Source organism: Folsomia candida, unplaced genomic scaffold (assembly GCF_002217175.1).
Source record: "Folsomia candida strain VU population unplaced genomic scaffold, ASM221717v1 Fcan01_Sc014, whole genome shotgun sequence".
NCBI classification, from domain to species: Eukaryota; Metazoa; Arthropoda; class Collembola; order Entomobryomorpha; family Isotomidae; genus Folsomia; species Folsomia candida.
In genome coordinates, this window is record NW_019091206.1 from 3,113,763 (window position 1) to 3,131,916 (window position 18,154).

Genomic DNA, 18,154 nt, shown 5'->3' on the forward strand with positions numbered 1-18,154 from the left:
ATATTTTTTTGTGATTTTATAATCCGCCCGAGGTTCTGCTATGCATGCAGCAGAGTTTCATCACCTCAGCTCCTCGATGAAATGAGACTCGACAAGCTTTATGTAGTAAAAAGCAGTGGCCGCGGAAGCATTGGTGGGGACAGAGGGACAATGTCCCCACGGTTGTTCGATGTCCCCATCATTTGCCCATCTTTTATAAACCACTCCTTGCCCCTATCCTACAATGGAAATATCCCCACGGCTTCCGCGGCCACTGATTGCACGATTATAACATACTTTAATGCAGTGGCCGCAGAAGCATTGGTGGGGACAGAGGGACAATGTCCCATCATTTTCCCATGTTATGTAAACCACTCCTTCCCCCCATCCTACAATGGAAATATCCCCACCACGGCTTCCGCGGCCACTGAGGGAAAGACATGGATATGTATATGTAAAGTTGGGGGAAACATTGCATCGTCATCAGTCGGTAATTATGTGGTCAGTGGTGGTGGAATGGAATATCTACGAATTTGTGGTTTTTATAAAAACGCAACCAATTCTAAAATGGGATCGGAACCGGAATTCTTTAAAATCCAATCCAGTGCAACCTGATTTAGCCCGAGTCAGGTTGTTACTAAAAATTGACGTGTCTATAATAGAAGTTTTTATTATTTGTTTTTCCACAAATGTAGTATAAGTTTTCAGTACGAGCGTAATCGATAGATTGACAGACAGACAGACAAGCATGACGGGTAGATAAGCCCTGACTCGATTTTGCGATCTTCAACATTAATTCCTAATTTTGCATGTTCTACGTAACTCCAAAATTTTAAATCGATTGGATAAGTTTTTCGAACGTAATTGAAAGACAAACAGACAACCAACCACGATGGGGAGATAAGCCTTGGCTCAGGCTATGCATGCATTGGCAAGGCAAGAAATATATATATATGCCAATGGAAAAAGGAGTAGTCAAATGTACAATTGATTATCATGACTTTTCATGCATAAAATTTAATTCCTGTTTCATGACTAGTTTTACTAAGAAATATTGCATACATATGCAAATTTAATGCGTCAGTACCTGAGCTTAAAATAAATAAATATGTATTCAATTGCCAATTAATTTTATCCATAAATTAATTGTCCCAGTTGAGTTGCATGCATGTAAAAAAAGTCGTTCAAGATCATTACTTAATTTAGCATAAAATTTTGCACACGGTTCCACACAACCGCAGTGCAAAGTACTTCTCGCAAAATTGGATATACGTACTGCATATGCAAATTTACATGATTTGTGACATATGCAAATTTGCACAATGTTATGTATTATTTTATGGAGAACAATACAATAGCCAGAAATTAGGGTGATAAGAGCATATCTTTTTCAAGGGTGGTGGTTGTTATACCGGAATACACGGTAATCAATTTGCATATATGCCAATACCTTGTTATGTTATGACTTTAGCTTTTTTTATGCGGTTTTTCGCATAATAATAATGATGATGTAACATTACATTACATGAGCGGAATTCATCCTCAATGCGACTCGGTTAATTGGGAAGGGTAGATTTCTGATGTGACAGTTGTTGCAAATTTTTACAGAAATTGTTGCAAATTTTAGTGGAAATTCTTCCAAAATTTTGAAATAAGATGCCTAATTGTCCAAAGTGCGATAAGCCGGTGTACTTCGGTAAGTTAAAAGTTTTTTAATGCAAATTGAATTAATTGCTAATTAATTAGTCTTTAATTAATTACTAATTAATTACTAATTTTTGCCAGCCGAGAAGAAAACGTCGATGGGGAAGGATTGGCATGCGGCTTGTCTAAAATGCGAGCGTTGCAATAAAACTTTGGTTCCTGGAAATCATGCCGTAATTTAAATACTTAATTATTTAATTGTTATTTAATTAATTATTAGCTTTATATAATTTTTTAGTTAATTATGTATGAAATTTATCCGTAATTAACATAATTGCCGTGCATTTAAATAGGTGCACGAGGACAAAGGTTATTGCCACAAACCGTGCTATGCGTCAATGTTCGGGCCAAAGGGTAAATATTTTATGAAAAAAATTGGGGAGATTATTTTGTGAATTATTGTTCATAATTTTGAATTTGTTATTGCTTTCCAGGCGTCGGCGTTGGTGGGGACAGTTACAGTTATGATAAGAAGTAGAAGAAAATGAAAATGAGGAGGAAATTAAGAACTTATTTGGCTCAAAAAATTAAAATTTGGTAAAAAAAAAACTTCTAAATTTCTAAAAGAATTGAGGGTCGACTCAAATTAATTGAACATTGACAAAAGTTTTATTGTGACGCTTAATATTAACAAATTCGTTGTAATTCAGAAACAATAAATAAATAAAAAACTTTGGTCATATTGATACTTCAAAAAATTTGAATTACGCTTCCAGATTTTTATTTTATTTTGTAATTTATTTTTATTTCCAAAATGAATTTTGACTGATGGGGATGCATCCAGTTGTTGATCTATTATTTTAAATTACCGTTTAACATTGACAAGAAATAAAGTGTTACTCATAACTTCTACACTTTTGGTGTAATTTGGGAAATAATAAATTTAACAAAATTTAAAGTCATAAAAAACATGAGAAAATACGAAATTTTTGTACCAATTACTACCAAAAAGTCAGAGATGACTACTTTATCTGTTATTTAAAATTAATGCTCAATATTGCCAAAAAACAAAATGAGACCCTAAATATTAACAATTCCGCTGTAATTGAGAAACGATAAATTTAACAAAATTCAGACTGATAAAAATTTAAAATCAAAACATTATTGCAGAAGAATTTTACGTATTCAGAATTTTTTTAATATTATGAATTTGCATTTAATCAAATAAATAATTTGATCCAAGTAAAAGATTTTTGATTTGTGAATTATCAATTTCAAATTGACGGCCAACATTTACAAAAATTGTGTAAAGCATACTATTGTAGAGTAACTGGCTGGATAGGATAGACTTAAATTCAAAATCTGGCCGCTTTCAAATTTATTACGGGTAAAAATGAGATTTTCTGAGCAGCGCCGTAGCAAATAAAATTTATTAAAAGTCAAGTTGTCGCACGGTGAAAACCAGCCGGCAAGGGGTGCAGTTACATTAGCCGAGTGAGCCGAATTATCCTATTATTATACACTCGTTTATTATATTTTGGCGTTCAAATTATTCAATTCGTGCCAAGAATTTGGGTAATTGAATGATTTTTACGCCAAAATAAACCAGCTTACTCGGCTTACATATTTATTTGGATTACATTATTTTACCCAAAATCTCGACCAGAATGGAATAATTTAAACGCCAAAATAAAATAAACGAGCGTAAAATAATAGGATAATTCGGCTCATTACGGCGCTGGTTTCTCGGCTCTGTCACGTGATCAGCAGGTCGAGTAGAGCGGAAGATTTTTTATCCTATTCAGCCAGTTATTCTGCAATATTAAAAATTCAGTTTAGAAAAAATAAATTTAGCAAAATTTAGAGTGATATTCTTTTTTTTACAAAAACACAGTAACAATCATTGATTGTTTGAAAAAGACATTTTGCGCTTTCAGAATTTTTTTAATTTTAGGAATTTGAATCTATTTCAAAAACTAATTTTGACCTAAAAATTGTAAACAAAACGTCAAATGAGTGAATTGTCTATTATTTCAAATTGATGCTCAACATTGACAAAAATTTCAGTGTGTCGCTTAATATTAGCAAACTTTGTGTACTTTATAACTTTTTTTAGCAATTATTTGTGATAAAAAAGGTATTTTTTCCAATTTCAGAATATTAAAAGATTGAAAACTCATCTTTTATTTAAATTCAATGCTCAATCAACATTTATTTCGTTGTAGTTGAGAAATATGTAATAAATTAAAAAAATAAGGCATATTATTCATACTTATTCTTACTTAATTACTTAATTTTGACCTAGAAAAAGAATCAAATAGTGGTCTCAACGGTTCTCGGTTCTGACCGAACCGAACCGGGACAGAACCGAACTTTTATGACCGGTTCGGTTCCGGTTCTAGAACCGGACCGAACTGGACCTTTAAGACCACTAGAATCAAAGCACATTTCATACTTCTCGTTTAAGTTGTTTATGGTCAACATTAGAAAAAAATTAGTGTGACGCATAATATTAACAAATTTGTTATAATTGAGAAATAATAATTTAAAAAAATTTAGAGTGAAATTTAAAAAAATACGCTAAGAATTATTAAGATGATTGGAAAAAAGCATTTTTCTGAATTTTTAAATTTTAGGAATTTAAATGTAATTCAAAAAAAATAATCTGAAATAATCTGACCCGAGTTTTCCATCTATTATGCCAAAATAATGCTCAATATTAACAAAATTTCAGTGTGACGCATAATATTAGCAATTTTGTTGTAATTGAGAAATAGTTAACCGCTACAAACGAAATGTAGCAAAGGGGTGAAGCAACACGGTCACGTGGTCATGGCATATCGATTTTTGAAATCCCCGCCCAAAACTTCGTGAATTTTGTGAATTTACCCGTATTTAGAAAAATAATCTTAACTCAAAATTATTTTTGGAGAAATTGGCTAACGAAATTGAAATTCGGTGAAATAAAAATTTGATAAAATACAATTACATGAAAATAATTTTCACCCCAATCGCAGAGAAAAGTGGATAAGCCTCCTAAAGGAGACCTAGAAGGTTTAACTCCATAAGGAAGTGTAAGCCACGTTGAGAGCCAATAGCAGACGACGGCGAGGTTTTCGCACTTTTTCCACATAACCTTTCAGTTTTTTCAGCTTTTTAAACAATCACAAATATACATTTTCTTCGATTTTGGCGTCCAATATGTACAAATTACTGCATTATTGACAAAGTTGAAATCCGAAAATTAAAAAAAGACATAATTAATATTATTTAAATACAAAAAATTTCTGATTGGCTGTCTGTGGGTGGGAGGGGTCGAAAACCACGCCGTCGTCTGTTATTGGTTCTGGCTGTTCAACGTGGCTTATGCATTCTTAATACACTGCATCTTCTATATGAATGTATGTTCAATGCCCCAATCGAAGCTGGACTCCTATTTAATCTATTATATTTTTTTAATTCTCCGCATTGACAAAAATTTTATTGTGACGCTTAAAATTTAAAAAATCGTTCTAATTCAGAAACAATAACTTTAAACAAAAAAACTTTGGTCATATTGATACTTCAAAAAAATTTAAAAAAACGTTCACGTTTTTGTGAATTTATTTAAGAACTAATTTGGCTGAGGAAATTAAAATTCCGTGAAATTAAAATAATTTTGAAAATTTCGAATGAAGCCCTTTCATCTGTTATTTTCAATTAATGTTCAACATTGAGATAAATCTATTTGTGACGCGTAACTTTCTCAGTGACGCGTGCAACTTGGGAAATACAAAATTTAACAAAATTTAAAGTTATGAAACATTAAAAAACACGTTTATAATTATTGATTAGTCCAAAAAGTTTTTTTTTGTGTTTTCAGAATTTGTTTTAATTTTGAAATTGATTTATACTAAGTATAAGTACTTCCAAAATTAATTTTGACATATGGGAAAGCGTCCCGGCTGTTCATCTATAATTTCAAATTGATGCTCAACATTGACAAAAATCAAAGCGCGACGCATAACTTTAACATTTTTTGTGTAATTTTGAAATTAATAAAGTTAACAGAATTTACTTAGAATTGTTATAATTTTTTTTAATATGTTGGCATTTATTGATTGCTAGAAAAATGTATTTCACGCTTTCAGAATTTTTTTAAATTTTGGAATTTACTAGTATTTTAAAAATTAATTTTGACATCTGCGGACGCATCAAGATTTCATCTATAATTTCAAATTAATGCTCAATATTTACAAAAATTAAAGTGCATGTGACGCAAAACTTTTTTGGTATGCTGGTTTTGAGTTTAAATTGTTTGAGTGTCTCAACTTCCCCTTCAAATGGCGATTTTTAAAACCTGTTCATCGTCCTGCTTTTTTTCAAAATTGAGAAGAAAAAAAGCATGTATGTTTTCAGAATTTTTTTTAATTTTTAGAATTTAGTTCAGTTTAAAAAACTAATTTTGACCTACGAAAAGGTACGCGGATGTATTGAACCTATAACTTGAAATTAATGCTCAACATTGATAAGAATTTCGCTGTGTCGCATAATATTAACAAAATTATTGAAATTGAAAATTAGAAATCTTAAAAAATATAGCATCTCAATTGTACCTAAGAAATTAAAATAAATACTTTAATAACTATTGAACAAGGGATTTTACATTCCATTGTTTTTTAATTTTTGGAATTTACGTGGTATTTCTGAAAACAATTTTTACCTACGAAGTGAACTGATGATTGTATATATATATCATTTCTATATTTTATGTACAAAAATTTTAGCGTGATGCATTATTTTAACGATTTTGTCGTAATTGAGAATAATAAAAATTAGTAATAAATATTCGAAGTTATTAAAACTAGGGCATCCAGAATCGGAAAATTTTCAGAAACCGGTTTTCGATTTTTCCGATTTTGGCAAACTTTCGTAAAACCGGTTTTTGATTTTACCGGTTTTTGAAATTTTCGTAAAACCGGTTTTCGGTTTTCCCCAAAACCGGTTTTAAACCGGTTTTCAAAATCGGTTTTCTACCAAATTTTAAAAATTTGTTAAATATAATATTGTAAAATTTAAAGCTGAACAAATTTTGGGCATTAAATTGACAAATAATATTTCAGAACAATTAATTTTTGCATGAAAAACAAGATATGACAAATATTTAGTGGTTTTGAAACAAATTTTGTCCAAAATCGAAAACCGGTTTTCGAGTGTGATAAAACCGGTTTTTGACAAAACCGTTTTTTTTAGAAAATTGTAAAACCGGTTTTCGGGTAACTCGAAAACCGGTTTTTAACCGGTTTTACAAAATCGGAAAAACCGATTCTGGATGCCCTAATTAAAACGCACAATTTTTATCCCAATTATTACAAAAATGCATTTCACATTTTCAGAATTTGTATATAAGATTTTAGGAAGTTACTTCTGTCAAAAACAATAATTTTGACCAAGAAAAATAAGTAGAAACTTGTCTATTATTTCAAATTATATTAAGTTCAGCATTACCTAAAATTTTAGTGGGACGCATAATAACTATTAACAATTTTGCTGCAATTGAGAAGTAACAATTTAAAAATTTAATCCCATTTATACTTACGAAATTAAAACACGCGTTATCAATTTTTGATTATTAGACATTTACATTTTACGTTTTCAAAATTTTTTGTATTTTTGAGATTTACATCTATTTTAAAAGCAATTTTGCCTCTCATCTACAATTTTAACTTAATACTAAATATAGATAAAAATTTTATTGTGACGCGTAATATTAACAAATTCGATCGTGTTGAGAGATACCTGTTAAAAAATTTATTTTTCATTAAAAAGTCAGTCATGCCGATTTCTTAGTGAAGATTTTCATTTACATCCACTCATTTCCTTTCAAATTCATTTCATTTCACTTCGTCGGACTTCATTTCGTACTTCGCCCCATGTATTCAGCATAGGGTGAAAAATGAAGGAGTGAGATGTGAGAAATTATTTCATTCACAGTCATTCATCTGAAATGACGGAATCTTTCACTCATTTTCATTCAAATCACAGAAAATTCATTTCCATTCACTATCATTCTTTATCATAATCAGTCACATGAATGAAAGTGAACAGGTATGGTTGTAATTAAGAAATAAAGAATTTAAAAAATTTAGTCATGAAAAAATGTGTAATTTTTATAGTAATTTTTTGGTACTTACCAAAAGGCGTTTTAAGTTTTCAGAGTTTTTTTTTAAATTTTGGACTTTACTTTTACTTAAAAAATTATGGCCTACAAAAACCAGACCTCACATTCACCATATATCTATTATTTAAACCAAATAGCCATCACTCTCACAAATTTTAAAGTGATGCATAATATTCACAAATTCTTTGTAATTGAGAATTAATAAATTAATAAAAAAAATTAGTCATGTTCGGGCTTAAAAAATATGAAATTTTTATAGCAAATATTTGTTGTACCAACAAGGGGTTTATGTTTTCGGAATTTTTAAAATTTTAGACTTTAATTCAATTTCAAAAAATGACCTTTTGACCTATGTACAAACAGAATTACGAAAAGAAGTGACTCATCTGCTACATATTTCAAATAAGAGCTAAATATTGACAAAAATTTTAGTGTGAAGCGTAATATTAACAAATTAATTGAAATAGGGTCGATGCGGGTTATTATGGATTCACTCCAGCTTGACACCCCCGTGCTTATCCGCTAAACCATCACTGAGAATCACATGACCAAAATCAATGTCTCGCAGTAAAGTAGGGGCGTGTGTTGCCTCCCCTCACAATCCATACGCTGAGTTCATCACATGGAGCACATTAGCCGAACGAGCCGAATTATTTTATTATTGGACACCAGTAATTTTTATTTTGGCGTTTAAATTATTCAATTTCGTATGATTTAAACGCCAAAATAAAAATTACTGGTGTCAGGTAATAAAATATTTCGGCTCGTTCGGGTAATGTAATCCATGTGATGAGTATTAAGACCTCCGGCACTGAACTTATTTCTCGTATAATCTCATTTCCACCCTCCCTTCTCACACTGGCGGGCGGTTTTCAAATTCAAACAGGGGTGTCAAGCTGGAGTGAAACCATAATAGTGTGGCCACTTTTTTCCAAACCTGCGTTCTTCAGCGAAACAAAAATGGTTGCGAGTCAACAATACTTATTTAAAACATCATGTATTGTTCATTAACTATTTCACTTTAGTTTATGATCAAAAAAAGTTTTAAAGTATAATTGGAAGTAATATTTATCAATTATTCAAAATCAAAAAACAGTGTCCACACTAACCCCACCAAATGGGGTTAGTGTGGCCAGTCGAAGGGTTAGTGTGGACATGTACATATTTTAATGCACACATGATTTGCATTAAAATGCTTCTCGAATTTAAAGACATCCGATGTGGTATGCCACTCATATGTAGAGCTGAGGGTGAGACAAACAACATATCACATAAGTAGGTTTTGTTAATATGAAAAAGGCAAAAATACTGCAAAACACACCCACTCGGGGGTGTGGTTTCTAAATTCTACTTATCTTATAAGGATCCCCTACTTAATCTGATGATGATAATATGTCACAAACAATGCTTTGGGTAAAATCTTAATCCAACACTAATCTATCACTACTGGCCACACTTACCCCTCAATTCTTAATATTGGAGGGTTAGTGTGGACACAAATTTTGTAATTGACTGGACAGCTACTTTATTTAAAAATTAATGTACAGATATAATATGGGCGAATATTATATTGAGCAAAATTAAACATAATGCTTGCCGTGCTTAGTGTCCATGAAATCCAAATCTAAACATCACCTGATCAAATTGATCCGAAAAAGTTTTTAATTATGAAATTTTGATGGCACTAATTTTGTGACGTGATTAATTTTCCGATTTCTCCAAATGTATAATTCAGAACAAGGACGAGTCGTAGTATGATGTGAAATTTTTCGTTTTTGAAAAATGTGTAGTCTTATCATAGAAAAAGGCTTTGGCCACAATTGCCACGTGGCCACACTAACCCGCATCGACCCTAATTAAGAAAAAATAAAATTTTGAAAACTTCTAGTCACTAAAATAACAAGTAATTTTTACAGCAGTTTTTGATAAGTTTGAGTCACTCTCTCAGCACGTAATTTCTACAGAAATTTTTGGTGATTGCAAAAAGGTATTTTTTTATTTCCAGAATTTTTAAAATTTTGGAATTTACGTCATTTGCAACGAAACATCAAGCTGTAGTATCTATTATTTCAAATAATTGGTCAACATTGACTAAACTTTTGTGTGACATATAATGTTAACAAGTTTCTTATAATTGAGAAATACGAAATTTAGAATCATCCTTCAAAAATAAAAAATAAAAAAAATACGTAATTTTTATAGAAATTATTGGTGATTAGAAAAAGGCAGTTTTCCGTTTTTTGAATTAATTACAATTTAAATGAAATAATTCGAAGATGTGACATGGTCAATTATTTAAAATAGATGCCCCACGATGACAAATATTTTGTGTGACGCATAATATTTTACTAACAAATTAGTTGTAGTTGAAAAGTAAAAAAAAATAAAAATTTAGAGTCGCATTATTCATACTAAAAAAACACGTAATTTTTATTATAATTATTGGTGCACTCTAAATAAAAAGAAGTAAATTTTACTCAACGTTGACAAGAGGATGACGGAACCAAAAGATAAAATTTGTCCAACCGTTGTGCACAATTTGTCCAAATTTGTACAAAATTTGCACAACGGTTATGCAAAATTGGCGCAAAGTTGTACAAAATTTGTCCAAAGACGTATAAAATTTGCACAACGGTTGGACAAATTTTACCTTTTGGTTCTTTTTTTGCTCAACCTTGAGTAAAATTTACTTCTTTTTATTTAGAGTGTGATAAGCCGCATGCATTAAAAATTAATCTATTCGTTAAAATTGATGTTCAAACTTTACAAAATTTTGATATGACGCATTACAGTAACAAGTTCGTTGTAATTTTGGAATTTACTTGAAGGTAAGTTTTTTTAATTTTTACCTTATATTCATAGTTTAAAAGAACACTTAATTTTTATACTTTGGAAATTTTGAAATTTACTTCGATTAAAAAAATAACTTTGCCAAACGAAAATAATTTTGAATGCTGGCTTCATCTACAATTTTGAAATTCAAAATTTAATTCATGCTGAATATTCGGAAACATTTAAGCGTGACGCATAATAATCATAGCTCGCAGGGAACCATGGTCCCCGGGACCAATATGGTCCCCCGGGGGACCATTTGGTTGGGGCAAATTGACAAAAATTGACAAAAATTGACAAAAATTGACAAAAATCCATTATTTGGGGACCACCATTTTTTCGATATACTTTATTTCAAAAACTAATTTTGCTTACAAAAAAATTTTACGAACTGGCTTCGTAATCCATACCTGTTCACTTTCATTCATTTGACTGATATGGTGAATGAAAATGAAGCTACTGGCATTTGAATGAAAATGACTGAAGGATTCCGTCATTTCAGATGAATGACTGTGAATGAAATGATTTTTCACTGATTTAATTTTTCATCCTATGTTTAATGCATGGGGCGAAGTAAGAACTGAAGTCGGATGAAGGGAAATGAAATGAAATTAATTTGAATAAAAATGATTGAATGTGAGTGAAATCTTACGTTAAAATCTGGATGACTGACTTTGAATGAAAACTAAATTTTTGAGCAGGTATGACTTCATTTACAATTTTAAATTAATGCTCAACATTTATACAAACTTTGGTGAAACGCATAATATGTACAATATCGTAGTAATTGAGAAATGATAAATTTCAAATAATTAGTCGCACTGATACTAAAAAAATTGACAAAATACGACTAGTAATTACTAAAACAGCATTTTCAGAACGTTTAAGATTTTCGGAATTTACTTCTGGTTCTAAAAATTTTAACCTAGGAATTATTGAATTGGAAATTTATGAATATAAATTATATCGTTAATATTTAATTACAAATTTATGCTTCGCATTGGAATAAATTTTAGTACGACGCATAATCGCTGTGTAATTGAGAAATAATTAATTTTAAAAATGTAATCACATTTAAGAAATCTTAAAAGCACGTTAAAAATTTATATTTTATATTTTCATAATTTTTGAGTTTTTGGAATTTACATTTACTTAAAAAAATAATTAAGCCTTCGAAAATAAAATGGCCTGGTCCCTTCATCTACAATTTTAAAAGAATGCTCAACATCTACAAAAATTTTAGTGTGTCGCACGATATTAACAATTTCGTAGTAATAGAAAAATAATAAAGTTAACCAAATTTAGAGTAGCATTTATATCTCGAAAATTTCAAAAATGCTTTAATAATTAGTAACTATTATAAAAAACATTTTACGTTTTCAGATTTATTTTAAATTTGGGAGTTTTTTAATATAAATTTTTGTGAATTTTGTATCTTTAAATTTTGTCCAGGCGTGTGGGGATGTGGGGACGGTTAAAGTTACGATAAGAAGTAGAAGAAATTGAAATGAGAAGGAAATTAAGGACGAGTTTGGCTCACAAAATTGAAATTTGGTGAAATAAAAATCACGTAAAAATAATTTTGAAAACTTCGACGTGAACCCCTTTAATCTATTATTTTAAGTTAATGCTCAACATTGAGATAACTTTAATTGGGACGCATAAGGTTAACATTTTTTGTGTAATTTGGAAAATAAAAATTTACAGTCATGAAACATAAAAAGCACGTTTACAATTATTGATTACTAGAAAAAGGCATTTTTTGTTTTCAGGATTTTTTAATTTCAGAAAATTAATAATCTTTCAAAATATGATTTTGATCTATCAAGAAAATTTCTTCTGCTGATCTATAATTTCAAATTAATTCTCAACGTTGAATAAAACTAGGGTGACGCATAACTTCAGTGTAATTTGGGAAGTAATAAATTTAAGGCTCCCATGGATGACGCGTTGGCGCGTAATCTCACTCTGCCCCTACCCAATGTATTCAAATGCAATTTCTAAAATCGAATCAACTCCATGAGTTTTGAGATAAATGCAACTTTTGATATTTTAATCTAAAGCTTATTTTTGGTACTGCAAACAAGTCGATTTGAAAAAAATTTAAAAATTCTTTTTCGAGGAAATTTATTATGAAAAATTGGCAAACGAATTTTTAAACTTTTTTCAAATCGACTTATTTGTAGTACCAAAAATTAGCTTTAGATTAAAATATCAAAAGTTGCATTTATCTCAAAACTCATGGAGTTGATTCGATTTTAGAAATTGCATTTGAATACATTGGGTAGGGGCAGAGTGAGATTACGTGCCAACGCGTCATCCATGGGAACCTTAACAGAATTTAGAATTGTTAAAAATAAAAATAAATAAACTAATACAATAATAAAATAACATGTTAAAAGTTATTGATTATTATCGAAATACATTTTACGAAATTTGTTTAATTTTTGGAATTTATTTCTGTTTCCAAAATTAATTCTGACTTGTGGGAACGCATTGAGTTTATATATAATTTCAAAATAATGCAAAACATTGACAAAAATTAATGTGTGACGCATAACGTTAACATTTTTTGTGTAATTTTGGGAAATAATAAATTTAAAAAACTTTGGAGGTATGAAAAACTTAAGATAACCCTAAATTTTTATAGCAATCACTAGTAATTACAAAAAAACATATTCACGTTTTCAGAATTTTGTAATTTTTCGATTTTATTTAAATTACAAAAAATAATTTCAAGCTTCCAAAAAGTCCACGAGGAGTTATTATCTGTTATTTCGAATTAATGCTCAATATTGACAAAACCAAAACTGTGACTGACAAATTTTTATGAAAATCTTTATGAAAAATTTGTATTAGATTTATCAGACGACATGGTTGTTGTAATACAGATATATTTATTCCGAGCTTTCGATACTCACTTGTATCATCTTCAGGAACAATTTTAGAAAGCGAAAAACATGATTTATTTCACCAAAAACCAGGATTCTTCAATCACTAACGGCTACGGCCGGTGTTTCTGGGTTCGGCCGTAACTCAACAAACTTATTTTTTTAATTATTTTTAATTGTTGGGTAGCAGCGGCTACCCAGCCTTATGTAACTGCTTGTCCGTTCCTCTGTTTGTCTGTTTACTCGCAGAAATTAAATATGTAACACAACTTTGGGTAACTATGACTCGGGCTACACACACTCAATTCTAGAAATTAGCCAGCAATTACAAAATAGTTAAAAATTCTTTCGTTGACCCAGCTACGGCCTCACCCCTAGAGTAAATTGTTTTAAGTCATCCTGACCAAAAACATCTTATCACATAATATTTTTGCAATTCAAAAAACGATATCGTTGTCAGGGGCGCTTGATTAGGGGTAACAATAGTGAAACCCAGATAGGATTCAGGTTCATGTGGTCTTGAATCAAGACTCTTGATTCATGACGTCAGACGTTTTTCTAATGTACAGACTTTCAAGAAGACTTTCAGACTTTATGTAAAATGTTTAATTGCTTAGATCCCCAAAAGATGTATTTATGAAAAACATTTTTTTAATTCGTTTTAAATTGCTTAAAAATTAGTTTGTTTGACTGCAAGATTGTCAAAAATAGCTTTAATATTTCACAGACAAATAACAAGCTTTCCACAGGCTTTGGTTTGATATTGCTTTGGTTTGATATTACTTTGATTTGTAAATATATCCGTTTCTACGTCTTACATTTATAAACTACCGATTTTTTTACCAGGCTGTATTAAGACATTTCGGCATTTAAAAATTTTAAACTCAGGGTAAATTAAGATAAGATAAATTAAGACATTTTTACCTGACGATTTAAGATAATCTCAGGGCCCATTAAATTGTACCCTTACATTAATGATCGGAATTATTTATGTATTGCGAATTTCTGAGATTATCGTATATTTTTAAAGATGAATTTCGTCAAGCAATTATAAAAGAATTTTTCGATGTTGTTCTGAACCCAAAACCTGTACCAAGCGGAAGGGTGAAGAACCTGTTAAGTCCACAACAGCCTTGAGTACCATGTAGTTTTTAAAATGCATGCTTTTATGGAAGCCTTAACTTTAATTGCATATAAATGATACGCTTTTTACATATATAAAATGCTGAAATTATGGCTTGTAGATATGTACATTATTTTGAGAGGTAGTTTGCCACCAAAATCCTAATTCAAAAATAACTTTAAGAGGCAGGTATCCATGAAGGGTACTTCTGAAATATTTGGAGGGTACTTCTCATTTAATTGGAGAGGCTTTAAATGCATGCCAAGAATCTGGGAGTTGACTCCTATCATCTTTTATCTTAAATTAACTCTCCCCATTGACAAAAATATTATTGTGACGTTTAATACCTGTTCAAAAATTTAGTTTTCATTCAAAAGTCAGTCATTCCGATTTCTGGCTGAAGATTTTCATTCACATTCAGTCATTTTCTTTTAAATTCATTTCATTTCACTTCACTTCATCCGACTTCATTTCGTACTTCGCCTCATGTATTAAGCATAGGGTGAAACATGAAATAAGTGAAAAATCCTTTCATTCACGGTTATTCATCTGAAATGACGGAATCCTTCAATCATTTTCATTCAAATGATAGGAAATTCATTTTCATTCAATATCACTCACTATCATAATCACTGAAATGAATGAAAGTGAACAGGTATGGTTACAGTTACGATAAGAAGTAGAATAAATAATGAAAATGAGGAATAAATTAAGAACCAATTTGGGTGATGAAATTAAATTTGGTGACGGGAAAATTCCAAAGAAAAACATTACAAAGCTACGACATCTATTATTTTAAGTTAAATTTCAACATTAAGATAAATTTAAGTGCGACGCATAACTTTAACATTTTTAGTGAAATTTGGAAAATAATAAATGTAACAAAATTTACAGTCATAAAAAAACTTACGAAAACACGATATTTTAATTTTTTTGTAATTACGAACAAGCATTTTAGGTTTTCAGAATGTTTGTAATTTTTCCAGTTAAATTAAATTTCAAAAAATAATTTCCTTCGCCACGAGAAGAGTTACTAATCTATATTTTAAATTAATGCTAAACATTGGCAAAATTTGCGTGTAACGCTTAATATTAACAACCGTTAATACCTAAGTTGAAAAATAAGGCATATTCATACTCAGAAAACTAGAGAAACACGTTAACAATTCTTTGTAATTATAAATAAATATTTTACGTTTTCAGAAATTTTGGATTTTAGGAATTTACCTGTATTGCAAAGAATAATTTTTATCCACGAAAACCGGACTTACGAAGCTTCTTACCTAATAATAAGTTTAAGGTTGCATTGTATGCGGGTTTTTTTGTTTGAATTTTTATCTCTCAATGTCCCATGTATTCAAATGGCGATTTTGAAACCTTTTCATCGCCCTGCATTTTTTACAAATTGGAGGAGAAAAGAACATTTACGTTTTCAGAATTTTTTAATTTTTAGTTTTTATTCAATTTCAAAAAATTATTTTGACCAACGAAATGATTCGGAGAAATACTGGATCTATAATTTAAAATAAATGCTCAATATTGAAAAAAAATTAAGTGACGCACAATCATACGTGTTCAAAAATTCAGTTCCCATTCAAAAGTCAGTCATCCCGATTTCTGACTGAAGATTTTCGTTCACATTCAGTTATTTTCGTTCATTTCATATCACCTGACTTCATTTTTTACATCACCCACATTTAAGCGTGAAGAATAATAATAATCAATTTTTTTAATAATTCAGAAATAATAAAATTAAAAATTTCGATTCACATTCATACTTAAAAAATCAAAATAAAATAAAATAAAGAAATTTTATACCAATTATTGAAGCCGTGTTTTTCTCATTCTGCGTGAGCTTTTCAGAACAATTAACAATTCGCCGTGCATGCCTTGTTCATCTTCAATTTTAAATTAATGATCAACATTGATAAACAATTTAACTGTGACGCTTAATATTCACAATTTCGTGTAATGGAAAAATGATAAATCTAAAAAACAATTAGCTGAAATTTAATAAATTAGTTGAAATAATTGAGAAATAATAAAACTTTAAAAAATTCGAGTAACATTCATACTTAAAAATAAAAATAGATAAAATACAATAAAGTAATTTTATAGCAAGTATTGCTTATTCAGTATAAAGGGCATTTTATGGATCGAAATTGTACAAAATTTTGAATTTACTTCAATTTAAGAACATAATTTTGACCTCATATTCATAGTTTAAAAGACAAGTAATTTTTATAACAATTTTTGATGATTGCAAAACAGCATTTTATACCTTCCGGTATTTTCAAGTTTTGGAATTTACTTCAATTTGATTCGCAAATATAATCGATTATTTTAAATAAAAGCTAAATAGTGCACACATTTTAGCCTAAACGCATACTATTAACAATTTCGTAATAACCTCAATTATTTTGAGTAAAGTAAAAAATAATTTCAATTATTTCTTACTTTCTCAGAGAAAGTAAAAAAAAATCAAAAAATTTCGTCACATTGATATTTTAAAAAATAACATGTTTGATTGTCACATATTATATTACAAAAAAAAAACATTTTCCTTCTAGATTTTTTTCATTTTTTTGAATATGTTTCTATTTAAAAAAACAAGTTTTGCTAGGAAGTTACTAAAAAATCTATAATTTAAAATAGTAGATGCTCAACATTGTCAAAAATTTTATTGTTGCGCATAATATTAACAATTTCGTTGTAATAGAGAAATTACAAATTCAACAAAATTTCGATTCAGATTCACACTTAAAATAACAGGTAATTTTGGGGATTACAAAAAGGTTATCAGATTTTTTTCAACCTTGGAATTACTTCAATATCAACGAGTAGATATACCATTTTAAAGAAATGTTCAAAATTCAAAAAAATTTTGTGCCACGTGCCATGTAACAATTTGATTAAGTATTTATTAACGAAAAAAGCATTTCACATTTTCAGAATTTGCAAGATTTTAGGAACTTTTATTAAAAAAATAATTTTGACATAGGAAATCAATTAAAAACTTATTTATTATTTCAATTAAATTTTTAATTTTTTTTAGAATTTCCTTCAACGGGTAGCTTTCGATACGTTATCTATTATTTCAAATAAATGCTCAATACCGATAAAATTTAGCGTGACGTATAATCTTATCAATTACATGTACATGTAAAATTTTTATAAAAAAATTCATTCCATTCATATTTAAAAATAGTTTAAAAGACAAGTAATTTTTATAACAATTTTTGATGATTGCAAAACAGCATTTTATACCTTCCGGTATTTTCAAGTTTTGGAATTTACTTCAATTTGATTCGCAAATATAATCGATTATTTTACATGTACATGTAAAATTTTTATAAAAAAATTCATTCCATTCATATTTAAAAACACATAATTTCGACTTTAATTATAGGTGATGACAATAAGGTATTTTGCGTTTCCAGACGTTTTTAAAGTTTGGAATTTACTTGTATTTCAAAAAATAATTTTGTTTACAAAAAAAAATTAGGAACTGGCTTCATCCATACC

At 29.4% G+C, this 18,154-nt stretch overlaps 1 protein-coding gene across 1 annotated transcript; it reads left to right on the forward strand.

Moving 5' to 3' along the window:
* Nucleotides 1-1,494: 1,494 nt before the first annotated feature.
* On the forward strand, nucleotides 1,495-2,381 carry LOC110855946 (cysteine-rich protein 1). Its single transcript, XM_022104379.2, has 4 exons — nucleotides 1,495-1,675; nucleotides 1,765-1,856; nucleotides 1,977-2,037; nucleotides 2,118-2,381. Exons 1-4 carry the CDS (start codon nucleotides 1,636-1,638, stop codon nucleotides 2,159-2,161), a joined length of 237 nt encoding a protein of 78 aa, XP_021960071.1. The 5' UTR covers nucleotides 1,495-1,635; the 3' UTR covers nucleotides 2,162-2,381.
* Nucleotides 2,382-18,154: the final 15,773 nt, after the last annotated feature.